General features: G+C 39.3%; 1 protein-coding gene across 3 annotated transcripts in view; it reads left to right on the plus strand.

Moving 5' to 3' along the window:
• The window catches only part of FARSB (phenylalanyl-tRNA synthetase subunit beta), a 41,775-nt gene extending 23,368 nt beyond the window's left edge, over positions 1-18,407 (plus strand). Inside the window, exons 16-18 of one of the 3 annotated variants that reach the window (XM_087739368.1) lie at positions 1,596-1,748; positions 13,448-13,611; positions 17,726-17,849. In XM_087739368.1, the coding sequence (XP_087595494.1) occupies positions 1,596-1,748; positions 13,448-13,569 (275 nt within the window). In that variant the 3' untranslated portion in view covers positions 13,570-13,611; positions 17,726-17,849. Of the gene's footprint in view, positions 1-1,595; positions 1,749-2,339; positions 3,661-13,447; positions 13,612-17,725 lie in introns of those variants that run through there. The other 2 variants (XM_087739367.1, XM_087739369.1) reach the window with 2 other exon arrangements.
• The last annotated feature ends 1,441 nt before the right edge of the window (positions 18,408-19,848 follow it).

A 19,848-nucleotide genomic window follows, 5' to 3' on the forward strand; every position in this document is an offset into this window, starting at 1 on the left:
AGTAAATACATTTCTTCCCCGTATCTAATCATCATTAAGTGGAAGAGATAAATACAAGAATGTCCATCTAGACATGAGCAACTGGGAGACCAGAAGACCATGGGTGCCAGATGACTCTCTAGAAAGGGAAGAAATCTATGCATGAAAATCTGGCTCTAACTTATTGCACTATATGTCAATATTACAAAGCAGTGCAGTATAGAAGGGGATCAGCTGATGACTCTCAGTCTGTGCTATATGCATGTAATTGGTCCTTTTGACTAGCTCTAGTCTCATCATGTGTGCTGAATGCCCTTGAGTGGTTGAAGCTATTTAGGTGCCCTTCTGGAACACCTGTCCTGGCTTGAATTGCAACTGAAAGGACTCCGGTTTATATGCTGCAGGGTTACTTTAAAGTGTGAACAGAAGCATGGTAAGCAGGGATGATCAGGAGGTTTCCTTCAGAAGTGCAGGTCTGCTCCAAACTGAAATACAGTGTATATACTTAAGATGCTTTCAAAGCATACAAATATCCAGAAGAGGAGGACAGTCACATAAAGAGTCCTTCCCTGGTTTCAGCAATCTTTGCCCCTTGTATACACCGACCTTGCTGAACATGTGCTTGCACTTTAACCTTGAGAAGGTAAAGACCTGAGGGCAATAAACACTTTCACTACGTTAATCAGTATTTTGAATTTCACTGCTTCTAATTGGCAGCTGTGACAATAAACTTGTTACTCTGTTCCTAGATCATTCCTCTCAAAAAGCAGAAATGTCGAAATCCACAATGAATAAAAAGCTTGAAAGTAGGCCACAGTGGTCCTAGAGAGTGTATATTGCAATGGTGTAGCCTAAAGGTACAAGTATAACAACGTATTACTATGTATTAGTTTTGAAAGTTTAAAAAAGAAAAATGTATTTTGATGAAATCAATAACGTGAGAAAACTTATAGCAGGGAGAAGGCAGGGTTTTGACTTAAGGAACTGTCCAAAGTGGGAGACACTCATGTCACAGTCTTGAGGTTGTGAAACACACTACATTTTTCATAGTCACTTGGTTTCATGGATGTCCAAGATGATCATGAAAAGCATCAGTTGTGATTTGGAAATCTGTGTGAATTTAGATCTTTTCACAGATCACCATGCTAACATTATTACTCTTTCAAGTCATGGGCTAGTTGTTTTGTACTGATAGTTATTCTGCAACTGAGTTCTATAAATATTTAGCTTTCCCACCAGCATCATAAGTTTCTTGATGCTTACTGAGTATTTACATTTTGGCTAGTCTGTTTTTAATTTCTTTAACACTTAACTATATGCTTGGTACCTGTCACTGTGTAGAAGATACTTGTATTTAATAAGCCTATTTCCTGCTCAAGGCATAGGATACTTTAAATCTTTCTTTACAGTTCTGACTGAGACTCCAGTGGGTTAAAGAAATCCCAATTATTTCCTCAGATTATATGACAAGTGTGTCAGAGAAGCCATTTTACATACTCATTTTTCCTTTCAGCCACAAGTGCCTCTCAGTACAGCAGAAGAAAACTGATGCAAAAGGCAAGGTTAAAAGCGTGATAAAATTTCCCAGGTAACGTAATTGTTTCCTTCTTCTTCAGATGTAGGTGCAAGAAACTACAGGCATTTCTGTGCAGTTTATTACAACAAGAGCCCAGGGTTTGAGATTATCCATGGTTTGCTGGACAGGGTCATGCAGCTTCTGGAAGTACCACCAAATGAAGAGAATGGATACACAATCAAGGCAACTGAAGGTAAGGAAGACAGAGCTGCAGTGTACAACAGAGGTTGTTCTGGAGCATAAGTGTTCCCCTACAATCTTAGGTGAATTTTTGGATCTCAGCAGTAGGCACTAAGGATTAATATTTTTATTATACATACTGTCATACTGCAGTATAAGTGAAAAGGCATGAACTGCATTCACCGATTGTAAAATGGGATCGCTGTCTTTCTGTGAGCTGTTCTGAGTAGTTTTATATAAATTGCAAGTTGACAGCTTTTTAAGGATACTTATAGTAAAGCATATGCCATGAACTTCATGGACTGTTTACAATGAATTAATCCGCCAATTGCAAGGGTAGGTAGGAATTCACTGAATTGATGAATATGCCAGGTACCCACTGCATTCTCTTTGACTAACAATACCTGGAAAAAACAACTTCTTACACCTGATCTTTTAGTTTATAGCTTTATCTATAGCTTCTATTCATATGTACCTTTTATTTATACATTCATATGAAGATATATGCCTTATATATCTTTTATGCGAAGACCCGCTGTCTTTGAGACTGAGCCTGCTGCTTAGACAAGTATTTGTATAACAGCCCTCTTCCTTCTCCATACAGGGTGAGCTGCACATGAATTAAAAATAACATCCTTAAGTGCAAAATCTCCTCTGTGTACACGCATACGCATGTAAGAGAGAAAGCAAGCAGGCTGACCCCATTACTTCATTGGGAGTGCGTAGGTTGATGGAAGAGAGCACGCATCAGCAACTAATCTATTCTGCTACCTAAAATAACAGTGTAGTAAATATAGTATAGAAAAGCAAGGCTGCAGGGATAGCAGCTATGATTCTACTTATATGTCATACACTGCTGTTCAGAGATATGAAACACTGACTCAAATTGACTCAGCTTGAAGAAATACCTCCATTCTGCACTTACTGGAACAAGTGGCACTGGCAGAGAGTCCCTGACAGCCTGACCGAGCTCGCGTATTCATAGAACTTTAATGAAAATTTGTTAGATGTCTCCCTGTTTTGCAGTGCGCTGCCAAGATGCCAGACAACACTTCAGCTGGTCTCCTAGCACTTTAATGCATATTTGCAGTATATTGATGCTTTTTTTTTTTCCCCTCCTGTTTTTTGACAAAGTAGTATTTTGCTAGGTATTATTTAGGCAGACTTTCAAAGGGTTTATTATAATATTGTTAATAGGATTCCCAAGTTGACCAGAGAAATGTTTAAACAATTGTACTTTTTGTTCTAATTCTGCCAAGCACAGAACAGGTAATAGCAAAGCTTCTTATTTAGAAGGAGGGTAGGTTGAGGAGGTTAGAAGAGCCTCTAGGAGCTGGGTACTCAGCTGTCATTGAAGTCAAACCAAACTGTTAGATTCCTTTTCAAAACTCTTCTGTAGCTTATTTTTAAATAGACATATCAAGAGTTTGCTTTAGTACTGAAAATATTTGCAAGTGTTTTATATTCTGTACTGGAGCATTTCACTAATGTATGGCTGGCTTCAAGAAACTTGAAAAAGGATCTCAAGGAATAATCCTAACGCAGTGAAGAAGTTATTTGTAGATACTAGTGCTGTTTAGTATTCCTGATGCTGTGGGATTTGTAAAGCCCATTCAAAATCCCTGCATTCCCATGACAGTACACCACAATGCATTTAGTGTAAAGGATGGATTATGCCTTGTCATATGCCATATATTACAAGCAGTTTGTGGCTTTTGGCTATAGACAAAAAAAAAAAGTGCCTACTGCTTTCTGTTTCGCCAGTGATTCAGAAACTCTCCTGGGATGGCCTGTAGATTCCTTGCAGTTCTCCTGACATTGGAATTTAACCTTTGTAACAGTGCAGATGGCTGATACTCTAGTGCCATAGTGAATGCAGTGTCACTACACCATCTTAAAAGACCTTGACTGCAGAGGTGGTTGGAAGTTATAGTAGTTTGGGGGATTTTGTTTGGTTTTGGGGGGGGGGGGTGGTGTTGTTGTTTTGGGATTTTTTTTTTTTTTTTTTTTTTTTAAAACTTGCTTCACAATCTGTCAGTTAAGCATGCATGAGAGAGAAAAAGTCAGCAGATGATGGACTAAGGTCAATTGCTGAGTGAAAAAAGAAGATATCCTGTAACATCTTAAGAGACTGGAGCATACTGAAATAATTCAGAAGAACAGTGCAAGTTACTTGAGAGGTTTTAAATCAGGACATTACACATGGCATGGATTTTTAGATGCATCTTTATGGAGCATGCTTTTTTTATTGCCTGTGCTAAATTAAAATTTGTACAGTGAGAAATGGGTTTATCCTATGAGTCTGATTTAGAAAGATCCTAGATACTTTTTCTGTATGTGATCTTAAGCAAAAGTTGAGACTAGTAAGCAACACAGTGTAAAGGTAGGGTTTTAGTCCAGTTGTTTTTATTCCTTGTGTAACTGATTAAGATAGTTCCAGTGATTATTGGAAAACAATGCAGGGAAAAAATGTTGGTTTAAATGAGCAACAACAAATAGATAGAGATGCATTGGGCACATATTTGCCTCTTCTCCAAATTCACTTTGAAAAACAAAATGCCTGTACTATAGGCCTGTTTGGTCCATATGTGCAAATCATGGTTATTTAAGCTCCTTCTGTTCTACAAACACCTAAGTGCCCTGTGATTTGACCTTAAGGTCAGAGCCTTTTTGCCTTTATAGCAACACCTGTGAAAAAAGTACAGATGCTAGAAAATATGGGTGAAATTGTGATGTTCCCCTGGCCTTTGCACTACGCTTTGGTGTAATCTGAGCTAGGTAATAAATGGAGAAGAGCAGTTTAGAGCAGCCTTAAGCAAGAGAGGGGTTTGAGTGACTGAATTCAAGGATTTCAACATACATTTGGCACTCAGTGCTTTTCAGCTTCTTAAAGTTACTAATGGACCCATTTTTTTTCCTTATTACCACTAAATATACACGATTATAAAGTTTTAAAGACATAACTCTGAAATGCTACCCATTGTTTTAAAATGCATAGAATGGACTTTTTGATACGTTGGTGAATCCTACAGTTGCTGGCCTAGAAAAGCATTTTGGTTTTTTCTTTGTTTTAAAGCGTAGGCATCCATAATCAAACATAGATTGAAAACGAGTACAGTTATTGCATCAATCCTGAAATTTGTATGTGCTCCATAATAAAAATTTTGACATAAAACTCTTGAAATTTTAGCCAGTTCCATACCAATAATTAAATTTTAAGATCAATATGGATGTGTATTATTAGGAGGTAAACAAAATAAAATCAAACCTTTTAAGAAATAAAAATACGGGTAGAAAGAGCCAACAAATTTGGTCATATATTGTCAGGTGATTTTATTTGATAAAATTATTTATTTTTGAGTTCACTTTTGTTGGTGTCCGTTCCCTTGAATTGAAAACTAGAGGCATTCTGATAATTGTATTGGAAGGTATTCTTAATTTCAAGTTTTAATCTCTGTAGAAATGGGTATGTTTTCTGCAACATTTTGGTCATCTTGTGCTTCTAGATGACCAAGATGACTATTTTGTTCCAAAAATCAAGACCATGATCACGGGAGGTACTGTTAATCATGGGATTTGGGTCCATAGTAAAGTCTTTCTTAGGCTAAAAAGAATTAAAAAAAAGGGCTTAGTAAATACTGACAGTGGATTTGATATTGCAGTCTTCAAAGGAGTGGTGTGAAGTGTAAGGTATAATTATCCTCGCTCACATTAAAACATGTAGAATGACTGTTCCTTATTTAAGGAAAGAAACCCTGGTTTTGCAGTACCTTCTGAGAGTCTCTGTACTTTGCAAATGGAAGTTAATTAGGCACAAACCATTTGAAAAGAGAAAATAATATCCGTATTTTATGAAAATGAAGCAATTTGACAGGTTCACAGAAAATTTTAACTGTAAATCTGTGCATCAGTACTGCTTCACTGTCTGCCCCACTGCCTTCCATAACAAAATTGGTATTTGATGAAATAGCATTCATTCATGTGAAAGTGAAAAAACCCTGAATAGCATGAGCTTGTGACATGAGCTACTTTTTTGTACATTGATTCTTGTGAATCCAAGCTAACTCTTGGATTTTTTTTTTTTTTTTTAAAGTAAATGTTCATGCCATTCATTCTTTTAGGGTAATCAACAGCTTAGTAAAGCTGGGAAGTCAGCCCATTTGTGATCAACATAAATGTACTTAATAAATGCATACTAAGTCTTGCTTCCTTCAGTAACTGACAGTTGTCTTTCCAAAAGAAAAAAAAAAGGGGAGAAATTGCCCTCCCTTCTTTTTACTGCCTTTGTTTAATTAAATGAAAGGTGTGGTAAAGTGTAGAAAATTTTAATTCCACAGTAAATCATAGTAATAGCTTCTCATTTAGTAAGGTTTAGCTGTGAAATTAGAGGTGTAATAGTTATCTCCATAACTAAGAACATCAATAAACATTTGCTTTTATAATAATAATTATACAAAAAACAACGTTAAAAGAAGGTTTAGACCGTGAACCTCACTTCACAAGAGGAGGGAAGTCTGGGACCAATTCTGAGTTGCATGTATAGAATTGAACCTCAGCATCTCTCTCTCTCTGGTGATCAGTTTAAATTGGGAGACTGTAATACACACAGATGTTTAGTACCTGTGTTGAACTTGGCATTATTAATACCTGTTTTATTTTAAGGAACTGTAGCTTGATTGCTCTTAATGGCAATCCTGGCCTTTCAGTTGCCTGTCTTGGCAGTGATTGCATCATTCATGAATGTCAATAATTGTGTACTTACTCATAGATAACTGAAGAAAATGTACTATGAAGCCGCTAAATATCATTTGCGACATACTAGAAGATATCAGTCAATTCTTAATCCATTAAATTGGCATTCAAAGATAGATACTTTATAGGTGCTATTGCATCCTTGGAATTGTATTTATCTACCAAACTTGTAATTTGAAAGACTAATCAGATTTGACATCATCTGTTTTCAATAAAAACATATCAGCTGGTAATTGACTATATTCAAGTCCTTTGAATTTCACATTTGCCAATTCCCACATAATTTTTTTTCACGTAGGATCAATCCAGATAATCCACCTTGGAATACTGGCTCCGCATTAATATTTTTCTAGTACTACAGAATTCCTAATATTGTTACGATAAGTTAACAGCAGCAGGCAGGATATTTGCTTCGAGAATTGCACCAGAATTCTGGTGCCTAAGACTCCTAGCATCTCAGAAACATCCCAGTCCCAGCAGATGTAACCAAGCATATTTTTCCTTTTTTCAGTGGACTGGAAGACAGCTTATTATATTCAAGAATACCCTTTTTTCCCCCCAGATGAAAAGAAATATTTATTAAAACCTTATACATTTCTGTCTCACATAAAAAGTTCAACCAGTCTTGTTAGCAGGTGTAAGTACTCCCTCTACAATTTGTTTCCAATATTCTTAAAAATCTTTCCAATACTGTCTTTATTGCTGCCAGTCATTAATCTTTCCTAATTCAGTTTCCGTGATGAATTTTCAGCCACTGTTATTAATCACATTTTATGAAGTGCAATTTGTTTCTCATTTTTGTCTGTAAGTAGCTTTTCTGATTTTTGACCACTTTCACTTCAGCACTAAATACGGATAGTGTTTTAGCCAAAAGCGTTCCCAGTTTTTGTTGTGAAACTAGTACTACTCATTTATCAAATAAATCGTTATTTGAAGATCTCCTGATCTTCCACTCCTATTTTTCTGTTTAGTTTCCCACCTCCCCCACCCCTCCCCAGTCAGCTTCATGAATTAACAACACTGAGAGATAAGGACAGTTTTTTTAAAATCTGACTGATTTTAGTACTTTTAAATGTGTTACCCTAATTCTGCAAGGGGTTTCAGGAGTTCCAGCGCTGATCATTACAATGGCTTAGTTATAAGGCATCTTGCAAAACTGGATGTTTGTCATTAGTTCTTACGGCTTTTCCAGTGTTGGCCACTACTTTGAGATCTAATGAATTTCTAATTAATTTCTCATCCTTTGCTCTTGAGCAATTTTCCCTGCAGCACCAAGGGAGCTTAGTTAAGTGAAGAACTACAGTCCTAACAACTCCAAATGAGATTATCTAATAAAATGGGTGTGGCTGCTCACTTAATGTCCCTTTATTGTCTGTTATCCCTGCTCTTTATTTCCTTCCTGTAAATACAGGACTTCAGATTTATAGGAACTAAATCCCTGCAAACTTAGGCCAAGTTTACTTCTGTCTTATCAAGTATCTTCCCACACCAGTGCTGATGCCTGAAATATCGTTGTAACCATTTTAACACCCAAGGAGGTACCTGGCAAAGATACGAACCAGTTGAATTGCTTATATTGTGTAATTAGCCACAGTGGGAGTCTACAGTGTCTGGAGTTTCTCCAGATAAACCTGATTTGTCAAAATTCAACAGCACACTGTACCACTGGACATCTCAGAGGTGCTTTGCTGTTGCAAGTGATGCAGTTATGCCAAGCGACACTGAAATAGTTTGTGGCAAAACCCATAGTTTGTTTCTGAAAATAAGTCTCATTTCATCAGCTTTGTGTTATACAGTTGATCTCTATTATTAAAAAAAAGAGGCTATCAGAAGTGACTTTGAGGAGGGCTTTTTCCCATTCCTATGGTCAGATAATCTGTTTGCACAAACCTCCCCCCCCCCAAAAAAAAAAAAAGAGACATGTATCAGGTAGAGGAAAAGTTCATTATTTTAGCACTGCACAGGATAATAAAAGGTTTGACAGGCTTAGACTGCTGTGTCTTTTAAACTTTCATTGCCAAATTAGGTTTGACACACTTCTTGCCCACATAGGAAATTTAAAAGTTCGATAAGAGAACAAAGAACATATTTGTGTCTCAAATTCAGAATATTATTTCAGAAAAGAAACTGCTTTGAATTGACTCATTTAGAATTAGGTTTCCTATCGTATAATAGTGGGAGGAAAAATCTATGATAACTGCAAAAATATTCTGGGGAGGGGCGTCAAGTCAACTTGTAAAGAGACACAAGCTATCTTCTCTTACCTTCCTCTTTTTGCAAGTACTGACTAATAAAAATTAAAATGTTTTTCTTCCCAAGAAGTAGTACCATTTCTGCTGACAGACTTGTCATTTTCTACCAGTTTTTGTCAACTTCCAGAACCATCTAAAACTTTGGCATTTGTGTTCTTGAGCTGAAGGCGTTAATTTCTTCTCCCTGACATTACGTATTTGCTCTTCTGCTGTTCCTTTTCTGGGAAGGCCTCTTCAGAGTTTAACTATCTTTTGTAATCATACATCATAACAAATCTAACAGATAAAAATCTTCCTTGCATCAAGAGTTTTAAATGTCTGGCACAGCTTACATTACATAATATAGAATTAGGTCACTTCCATTTTTTCTGTCTCCTTACGTTTTGAAATAGAAGATCATTTCTTAATCATAGACTATATTTTCAATGTTGCAAAGCCTTCTCTAGAAAAGAAATGGTTCATCCAGGCCAGCAGCAGAAATAGCCACAAATTGCACATCTCCTTTCTCAGTGATCGGGGACAGTGATCTAAGCAGCGAGCGTCAGGATGCAGGTCTGGGTGCCCTGGCTTCTCTGGTGAAGTGCTACACTTGACCAGTGCCACAGCGTCAACCTTCAATGCCATTTTCACCTCCTGCACAGCCTGCTATGGCTGGAGGCCAGCTAAGTGTCTGTATGCTTTCATTTTCACTACAATACTAATGCTGGCAATTGTGATCATGTCAAATTTACAGCTCATAGTTAAGCAGTTCTCTAATCTGGTTTGATTTTTGAACTGTGATATGGAGGCAGAGGGGCAGTGCTTCAAATTTAACCTTACATACATTTTCTAACATTTATTTATGCAATATAATTTTAAACAGGAATTTGCAAGATTTTGGCTCAAACAGAGATCGATGTGAATGCAGGATCCTAAGATTAGTATTTCTGTTGCCCACGGTGAAGGAATTGACTTTACCTTTGCTTATGGTGTATGTATTAGAACACAGTAGAAAGCAAAGAAATGCTGTGCTTGTGCAGACTCAACCCAGTACATGTGCTGGGCAAAGATCCTCCTTGTTTGGGTCCAGAAGCAGAATAGCCATGTTTGCTGTAGACCCAGTATTGCTTCTGGTCCTGGGCTGGCTCACGTTCAGCCCGTTCAAGCATTTCTTTTCCTAGTGGTGCAGCCATGTGCTTCAGCCACAAGGTGTTGGTTTGCAACAGAAATCTTAGTTGCTAAAACTAAGTGATTAACAGTTCCAGTGACTGCTGAGATTCATCGTTTAATTATGTATTATTCCATGCTAGTTTGTCAAGTCATTTTCTAACAGGCATGAAATGTGGTAGCTGTGAAAGCATGACATCAGGTGGCTGTTAATTTATCTCAGCAAGTAATGTCAAGGCATTGGGAGGGGAGGATGGCTTGGTCTAGGACATGAAGTGAATAAACATGCAAACTAAATATGACATACTAAAGTAGACTTGCAGACTGACTTAGTGCTGGTTCTTGTTATTCTCTAATGCTTGTATGAAAGTAGAGCCCAAAAGCCAAAATCTGCTGCCTTACTCTGCATACATAGAGTATGCTATACCCCCCTACCATAAAGAATGTGGTTTATTGTTGCCTAGTTTCTGACAGATTTTGATGTTTGCAAGGATGAATTATTCCTTTAGATATTTAAAGAGGGATGAAAACAGTCATGAAACAGAAAGAAATTAAGTTTTTTAATATTCAAAGCTTTGTGTTCTCTAACTCAAGTGAAATAGCAAGAAATATTAAAAAAAAGAGCTGTATTTGGGATTAAGAATTCTCTAGTTTTATAAATAGCTGTGACACAATATCAGCTTAGGCTTGTGACTTTTAGACAGGACAAAGTATAACATTTCAGATAAGTCTGGAGAAATCAGATAAAACCAGCCTAAAAGCAAAGATTAGCTATGTAATGATAACTCTACAGTGCAGCTAAACTCCAGTGTAGAATTGCTGTTTCTCACAACCGCCACACAAATGCAAATTTATTAAGCTTTATACACAAACACTGATTTCTAGAAAAATACAAATGATTCGATAGATTTCTTTCTAGGTTTCCTATTTAAGTTTTTCTTTACGCGTTATTTAAGCAGATACCCTGATACTCCAGCGCTGAATACGTGAAATCCTGTTACCCAGATCAGTGACCCAAAATGTCCGCTTTCCTTAGCCTCAGCATCCACCCAAATATTACCTTTCATTAGGAAAGGCAGGAACACAGTGATTTTACCCATACAGTCTTAAGTGTCTGACACTGCTGTAATCTTGAGAATAACACAGGCGAAGAAAGAGGAGCTCCAAATCTATTATGTTCTTGAACCACTTCCTGACATCCAGCAACACCAAACATTCTCTGTTAAAGCTCCTGGGGCACTCCAGAGCAAGAATGAAAAATAACTCTAGCCTGAAAGTCTCTGTTGTTAGTCTCTGTTCTTGAGGCAAATGAAGGAAAGAGATTGCTAACTACACCAGTCCCCAGTTCATCACTGCAACATACTGTAACATGACTAAAAACAGTTGACTCTGGACCCAAGCAGTATTGTGATTATTTCCCCACTGCTTACAGTGTATTCCAAGTTTGTATTTGTAAAACAACACCACTGATCCCTAAGTAGTCTTAAATATAGTCAAATACAGAATAGAATAGTTGTACAGTTGTATATGAGGGTTCTTATGAGATAGAAGGATTAGTTTTTCTCACACCCTCCCCAAGATACAAATTAATAAAAATGCAACCATTGACTTAGTTGTAACATGAGAAGATGATTAATTGACTGACCACTGCAAATTTGTGGATGATTCTCCATATTCCCTAATCTCATTGTCTGCACAAAGACTCTAATATTCCACTCCATTTTTGGATATCCAGCGTACCAGTCCAGGTACGTAACTGATTGTCCCTTTACCCTCTTCTGCTCTGACCTGTATGCAGCAGCTGTTGCAAAAAAACAGGAAGAAATCAGAACGAAATGTCCTTTAGACAGAGGGCATATTCATTCGTATCATACAGATACTTCTGCTGTCATCTTTTCAAGCACTACTTATTTTCGGGGGGCGGGGGGGATAAATCTAAAGCACTTAGCTCAAATTTGATTGTACTGATTTGAATTTCCTGACATGTCATTACAGTTAGGTGTGATCTGGGGAGTGGAGGTTGTTCTGGCACAGCTTTAGTCAGGAGTTACAAACTAGGAAACTAAAGTTAATAAATATCCCACTGATCCCAAAGCATGTTTTTTCTGGGCATGAGAGTACATGGGGGAAGAACTGCTGAAAATGTGCAACTTAAAAGAGCAATTGGTCTCTCAGTGTGTTCCAAAAATCATGCAAGAATTGAGGTGCCTGTGATTTTAAAGTTAAGCTGAAGAAAAATCAGCCCATGACAAGATATGATTTTGAGGTTGCCATTGTTTTGCATAAGGTTCTGGGAGCCTGACTGCACTGTGTACATGGGCAAGAAAAGGTAGTTGCCTTTTAAAATACTGTCTGGTCTGATAGCATCCTGTGTCTTTGCATTGGAGCCTATCTGCCAAAAGGAGGAATTAGTCAAAAATGTGAAGAACCTGATCCTAAAAAGAAAAACAACATCTAGCCTCACAAAACTAAATTCTATCCAATATAGCACAGGTAACATACTTCACCAGGTGAATCGGGATGAGGTAGTGAAAGGGCAGCTGGATTGACTAGGGGGATGGACAATTAAGATGAAAGACTTCAGAGGCCAGATAAGCTCTGCTCTATTACCTTCTTAATCTTCAGCTTCCGATGTTCCTTCAAATTATAGGACCAAGCAAGTGGGTTTGAAGGCTTAGTGCAACTGTAGGCCTATAATACTACTTTAATCTATTTCTTTTTGAAAGGGAGGGAGAGTAAGGTAGAGAAAAGAAACTGTGCAAGGTGTTTGACAACAAAGAGTGCAGGGAACTCAGAGCTCTTTGAGGGTCAATTAGCCAGAAAATGTGCTAAAGACTACATGCTCTGTTGGATTATTGGCCAAAGAATTACCCCAAAGCAATCAAAGTGGCCCTGTTGCCTGAACACAGAGCAGCAATTACAGATTTTGAGGACACGCTACAGAAGCTTTAATTAAAGGTATTATTTCTACATCACTGAACATTGGAAATTAAATTCTTACTTGCAGCCACGAGAAGCAGCTTTTGTCTTTCGCTTGCGTGTAGTCTATCAGCATAAGACATGGCTGGCTTTGGCATCTCTTCTTTAGGAACGCATATTGCATTTCACCCCACCCCTTCTCATAACTACCAATTATAATGTTGACATATTAAGAGGTGGATTTCCATTGCTAGACCTTCTGGCTTCCTCTGGCATTGTATAGGTGTCTATGAGCAAGGACAATACGATCTCTGACTAGATTTCAAGGTGAAGTTTATGAAGTACTATTTGTGTGCAGAGCAGAAAGATTAACTATATCAAGAGTGATAAATCCATTATCCTTAAAATGGGTGGTATAGTAAACTATTATTTTTAAATGAATTTTGGCTTTCAATGTACTTGATGGTACAACCAACCAGACTTATAAGAGCAGCCTTTCAATGTAATTGCACCAGCAGCAAACACAGCTACTGATAATGGTGCCTCCAGGTGTGCTTTGGTGACTGCTTGACTAGCGAATGCTCTCTTTGGGAAGACCATGCTCTTCACAACCATACCATTCTTGATGATATTACATACGCAGATAGGACAAACTCTACTGTCAACTTTGAACTCCTGCTCAAAAGCTGCAGGTCACAGCTGCTAACTTGTCTGGGAAGGCACCCTTTGGATTCCTTTTGGCATCAAGACTTTATTGAAGCTTAAGAGCACTGGGCTTCAGCTTATGGTGTGATTTATTCAAACGAGGTAACAGTGTGTGCATTTTTGCTGATTCCCCATATGTGCAAGTAGCATAAACACTGTCTTTGGTACAGCCTTGACTCTCACACTAAAGTTTTATACTTTACTTCAAGAGTTGACACAATAGTCCAGTCCATAACACAAGCTTTGCTAGAAATCTAAAAGACCATTGCTATCTACTTGATAATACAAGAAACATGCAAATCAGGGGAAAAAAAATGCTTACCTTTGTTTCCTAGTTATTTTGATGAATCCTCTGGCTTGCTGTCCTGCTCTGTGGGTTGCTCAGATCCTCCCGCAACCCATAGCTTGTCCTCAGCTCAGGTCTCCTTTTCTAGTCGTGGTTGGTCCCTCAGTCAAAGCACTCCCCCACGCTGAAAAATGCTCATTTCTCTTTTCCCCCCCTTTCTGCTCAAATTTTTCATGTTTCTTCTGAGTTTTGTCTTTCTTTATGTGCTTCCCTTTCAACATCTGAATTTTTTGATCTGAAATTTAAATTTGCTCCAAATTCTGGTGCCCTGGCAGAGATACATGGACCAACAACACTCAGTCTCAGGCGTGAGCCAACTTCCTTCCTTTACCACATGTATGGTCAAAGGGAGAGTCACTAAGATGAGGAAGACCTTAGAACCCCCATCTGTGGGATGCAGTCTGGAGGCCCTTTTGGCAAGCAGGAATATACTTCGAAGCATTCTGTAGTGCAGCCAATTATCATAATAATAGTTTCATTATTAACCAGAGTTCATAAACTCTCTGTTAACCTATTCCTCAGCTCATGTTTCTTTGGTGCAAGAGCCAAGTGTTAGCTGGACAGATGGAGACCCTAAAGCTTTTCACAGGTTCTTTCACTTCTGTTTGCTTATTGTCTGATCTCTTCCAGCCACAGAATTATACCCCGCAAGTGCCATGTCTGCAAAGCAGTGGGCACACTAGTGAAGTGAAGTAACCAACATTTCAGGGTTAGCTTGACTAGAAATGGAGAGGTGGTTTGAAGGTCCTGCTTCCTGCACTTTGGGGAGCTAAACGTTCCCCCTTTATATTACTTCTATATTTACCTCTTCACTGCAAGGAAGCGCAAAGTAAAATAAATAACATCATGGTCCAGCATCGGTTGCTGCATGAGAGACGGAAAATGTGGCTGAATGCCTAACCGATAGCCTGGAGCAGCATATTCAGAGCCACACTGAATGTATCGTTTCATGGTAAAGGCTTCAGCCAAGTCAACAGCTTGTCCCACTTTCCTCCCCTCTCCAGGTGGAGAGCCACCACCTCCTTTTTGGTGGGGGTGATTCACTGATTCAGTTCACTTGTGTTATGAAGCTGTGCTGTAAGCTCATGGTAAGAACAGATAAATTTTATCTGTGTTAAGATTCTAGCTAACGTAATTCTTCATTTTATGCCATAAGCATTAAGCCATTTCATAGTTTTCAATTTAATGTCATGAATTGCCATCAGTTTTCAAAATTGATCACAAATGCATATTAATTGGTTAAATGCAAGGGAACTTCTACTGAAGTTAACCTTCTAGGGAAGGTCGGTAGTGGTGGATGTGAGGGTCAGGTAAGGCTTCAAGTCCCCCAGCCGCCTGTCCACCTTCTGCCTAACTTCTGATAAGACTGACAACTGGTGATTAAAATCATTTCACACAGTGGGAAGTGGCACAGATCTTGGAAACTGCCTTTCATAGATTGACTGGGTGCAGTATTATTTTAGACCCTATCCAGATGTCTACAACAAGTTTAAAAACAGTTAAATCTCATGATTGAGTCTAGATGTGCAAGAAGATAAAGTAACTTTCCCAAGGCTACACACAAGGAAGCTCAGAAGAACAGACAAGTCAGACTCACAGCTTTTTAACTAACCATATTGTCAAAGCTCCTTTTTGCTAGAATTTATAGTGGGGTACCATGCCAACATTATTAACTTCTGCTTGGTTCTTGCTCTTGTGCCAGTTTAAGCTTACAGTCGAGTTTCTAAAAGAACGTCACTGTGTGCTGCTCATATCCTTGGTACAATACCAGCTTTATTCACAAATAGGAAAGCCTTTACCACTAACTACAAGGGTACTTTATTTTTAGGTTATGTTTTCACCCACAATCTGCAGAGTGATCTGTATGTGTGGCATTTGTTTCTTTTCTAAATTTGTTTCGTCAAGGTTTATTTTAACACTTGTTTTGAATAGTGCAGCTCGGCAGTGGCAATTGTCTGTTTGGCTAGAGTCACGTGCCAGTAACATGCAGGGGCTAGATAATTTCACTTTTGTATATCCAGTGTAAGTAGTTGGTTTGCGCTCGTAGCTAAGACTGGAACTGGATGATGATTTAAAAGATACTGGTTCTGAATATTTTTCAGAACAGCCTTTAGGTAAATGTTACTGTGATCATTTACTACTGCCATCAGATTTCACAAGGCAGCCAAAATTGAAGTACACATTTAAGTTAATTTGCACTTGCAGCAAGTTGGACAAGAAAAAGACGTAATTGCTGTTCTTATTCTTGTAGCTGCAAGTTATGACTACAAACCTCCCAGGAGACACTTCTTAAATGAACTATTTCCACTGGGGAGCTAACAAAGAATGTATCTCTGGGCTTGACCACTGGTGATCAGAGTGTCATGAAAATGTTCCTGAGGTTTGAGGTTAATTTGGCACTTCATTGCCTTTTTTCAATAGCTCCTTGTAAACGCAGTAAAATGTCCTGGGCTGATCCTGAACCTTAAATAGCATTTGGAGCAACCAGAGAGTAAGTTGCCATTAGGAAATTCTTGTGCGATCCTTCTGTGGGATGCAGAGGACGCCAAAGGGCTGAGTGCCGTGTCAGCAGCAGGCAGGGAGCAGGACTGGAAGCAGCTCCTTGGCTGTTGTTTTCATACTGGCACAAAAGCAAGGAGAGCAGGGACGTTTCTCATCTGCACTGATGCAACCTCACGCATACTCAATAACCAGCTCTTGTAGAAAATGCTTTGCTGGATTTTAGCCTATTGAGATGAAGATAGAGAGCAAGGGGTAAGGGCAGGGAAGCTGCCTGGTCCCTGATGCCGTCCCTGCTGACTTCAACTTCTGAGTGGAAATCTAGTAAAGAGCCCTTCCCTTTCTGCAAGAGCACTAGCATAAAAAACATGGCAGAGGCAGCTTTCTACAGGAGGCTCTGTAGGATTCAGTGGCCTTGTTTCATCCTCTCCCCTTTCCTCCTTTGAGTTAACGGCATCATCTGCAGCACTACTCACTGGAGGTCCTGTGCACTGTGCCTTGCTTCCAGACACTTGTTACGAATGAGGTGGTTTCAGAAGGAGCAGCTTGCTGGTTTGGTTTGGTTTTGTTCTTTGAAGGGCTATCAGGTCAAAATGCCACTCACCTCAGGACAGAGACAAATAAAATGCAAGTATAGCTGCCATAGACAAGCTTGAACGTATTGCCACAGTTACGTTCCTTAAGAACATGCACAGTTAAGTTCCCAGGTAGGAAAGGCTTTCTGTGAAAAAGTCTGCAGAGCTCCTCCAAGTTCTTCGTGACCAATTCAACTACTTTTTTTCTGAAACTCCCAAATAACACTTAAAACTTGGGGCTTGGTTTGAGGTAAGAGGAAGATGATCTTTGACTTCCTTTGAGTAGTTCATTGTTCCACAGTTTTACAGTGTGTATGAAACTGCTTAAAAGCTCTTCTCCAGATGAGGAATGTAGGTTGTTTCTAATTATGTGACATGTAATCAAGCGTGACATGCCTACCTACCCCTTAGATGACAGTAAGCTTTATTTCCTTAAACAGAGTAAGGTGGGAGACATTCAGGTGTTAAATAGCCTGAAGCCTGCAAAAGTTCTTTATTTCAGTAGCCCTCTGACTCGACTTATCTGTGCTAATTTCTGTTACAGGAGTAACTTCGTCAAAAACAACTGGAGTGTGAAAAATGCCCACGCTTTGGGCTTCACATTTTATTTTTAACTCAAAGTGTTTCCTCGTTCTCTATCAATCATGACAACTGTTAATGCAAGAAAGTGAGAGCCCCTTCTTAGCATCTCAGCACAGAGAAGGATTTAATACTGAGAGCTTTGTTCTCCATGTTAAATGCCTATTGACTTCTTTGGCCTGGAGAAATATTGATTTTTCTCTCACTTTCTTTACAGGCTCTGCTTTCTTTCCTGGTCGCTGTGCTGAGATCTTTGCCAAAGGTCAAAGCATTGGGAAACTTGGAGTCCTACACCCCGATGTTATCACCAAGTTTGAGCTCACCATGCCGTGTTCTGCCCTAGAGATCAATATTGAACCCTTCGTGTGAAGATGGGACTTGTATCCTCCTACAGCCATCCACTGTCAGATGCAGCACGCTCTACTCTTTTGTCTTTCTCTGCAGGGGACATCTGCTTATGCTTTTATATTCCAATAAACTAGAAAAACAGAGCCTGGCTCCCTGGGTAAATATGTTCCTTACAGTGCGATTTGGCTAGCTTCTGCAGGGTAAGAATGCGGCATCTCGGACTACACCATGCCCTCAATATTTTTAAAGGGCGGGGGGGAGAAAGAAGTTGGGTAAAAGCCCAGTGTTTTATAAGAGAAATGTAATGGCAGAGCACATGATTAGTTTTCAAAATCAGAAATGTTCCACAGACACAGCTTCATACTGTAACTGATTATGGCTGCATAACAGGAATCTCATTCTTTTCTTATTGCATGAAATAAGATAATTGATTAGAGCAAATGTTGAGTGAATGTGAGCAGAACTAAGGAGTTGAGCTTTTATTCTGTACGGTTGTCATGTGCTCATCAATGGCTGGGGGAGGAAAATAAACTTGTTTCATGAAAACCAGAGCTATTTTGTAAGCAAGATATGTGTAATATCTGCTTCCCTACTCCAGACATAACTGTTGATCCTTTATCATTCTAAATTCAGAAAGGGGAGGAGGTGGAATTAAATTTTTTCATGGTTGACGTAAGCCTAGTGGTTTTTGAAGCTCCAAACCAAATTGGGGAAATGCATTTAAGAGCATATGCCAGCGGTCTTTTGCATGAAGAGCTGAAAAATATCAAAGCTGCTGTCTGACTGAGGCTGGCATATTTGTCTGCAGAAGTTAGCGTGGTCCCGCTGCACTCGCATAGCCCCACCAGTGGCTTTCTGAACCCCGGCTGTACAGCAGGGACTGCGCGGCTTTCAGACAGTTTTACCTTTCTTGCAGTTTTGCCCCTGATAATATATGAAAACCTCTTGCAGGTCAGTCTTTTCCTCTAGGTGGCTTTCTGGCAGCAGTTATGCTGCAGCCTGGCACATTGTGCCTCTGCTATCTGGGAAACTGAGAAGCTCCATCCAGCATGGCGATGCCCGATACATCCCTCCTGGTGTAATGTCACTGAGTGGGTGGCCAGCTCAGTATGCTGAAGCAGGCTCTTTACTGACTTGCTAATGAAGCTGGCTATCCCTCATTTGCAATATTATAACCATTGCTAATGTTGCAGGCTAAAATAGTGAGTATTTTGCATTAGGCCAATACATTGTGGCTCGTTTCCGTTGTAAGAGCCAGATAGCCCCTGATCCCAGGAGGGGACTGTCCAAGGGTGGACATCTGGGTGATGCTGGAGAAGGGTGTTACAATCACAGGCTCAACAAGAAGAGATGTGCAATGGTGAGGGTAAGGTAAACCCATAGTTTTTTGAGCTGCATGTCTGCGCAGTTCCCAGTCGCTGGACCCACAACGGCTTTTCAATGGTAGCCCTGTCGGTAATCTTAACAGGTGGGAGGGCAACAGGCAAGGCTTTTTGGTGCAAGTGTTAATCCAGTATGAAAAATGCACTACAGTTACCCATCTGGAAACCCTATGGTTCCCCTCAGATGGAAGTGTAGATTTTAATTACCTCTGCATGACAGATGTGAAATGAGAATATAGCTATTGCCATACGTTGCACGACTGACTCCAGAGCCCACGGAGAGTGAGAAAACTGCAGCTCCCATTTTAAAGTCTCCCAAGGGATTAGCCAGCTTGTCGTTTGCAGGATATATCTCTCCGTGATGCCTACACAACTGTAACCAAGCAAGCTCACAGTGTGGGAAGCAATCTGTAACGCAGATGGTAAGTATTAAAACCCCCTGTTTATTATTGTGTCATGCATGGGGATTAGGACGGCAATAAGGCAGATTTGCATTTCAGCAGAGTACGGGTATATTTGCGTGCACTAAATATATTTCTCTACGCAAGATATTTTGACTCTTTGGGTGTCCCAATTCTCCTGTGAATTTACTGTCCTTTGAGTGTAAAGA

The sequence above is a fragment of the Nipponia nippon genome, unplaced genomic scaffold (assembly GCF_047370975.1).
Source record: "Nipponia nippon isolate SJK-2023a ecotype South Korea unplaced genomic scaffold, ASM4737097v1 scaffold_7, whole genome shotgun sequence".
Classification (NCBI taxonomy): Eukaryota; Metazoa; Chordata; class Aves; order Pelecaniformes; family Threskiornithidae; genus Nipponia; species Nipponia nippon.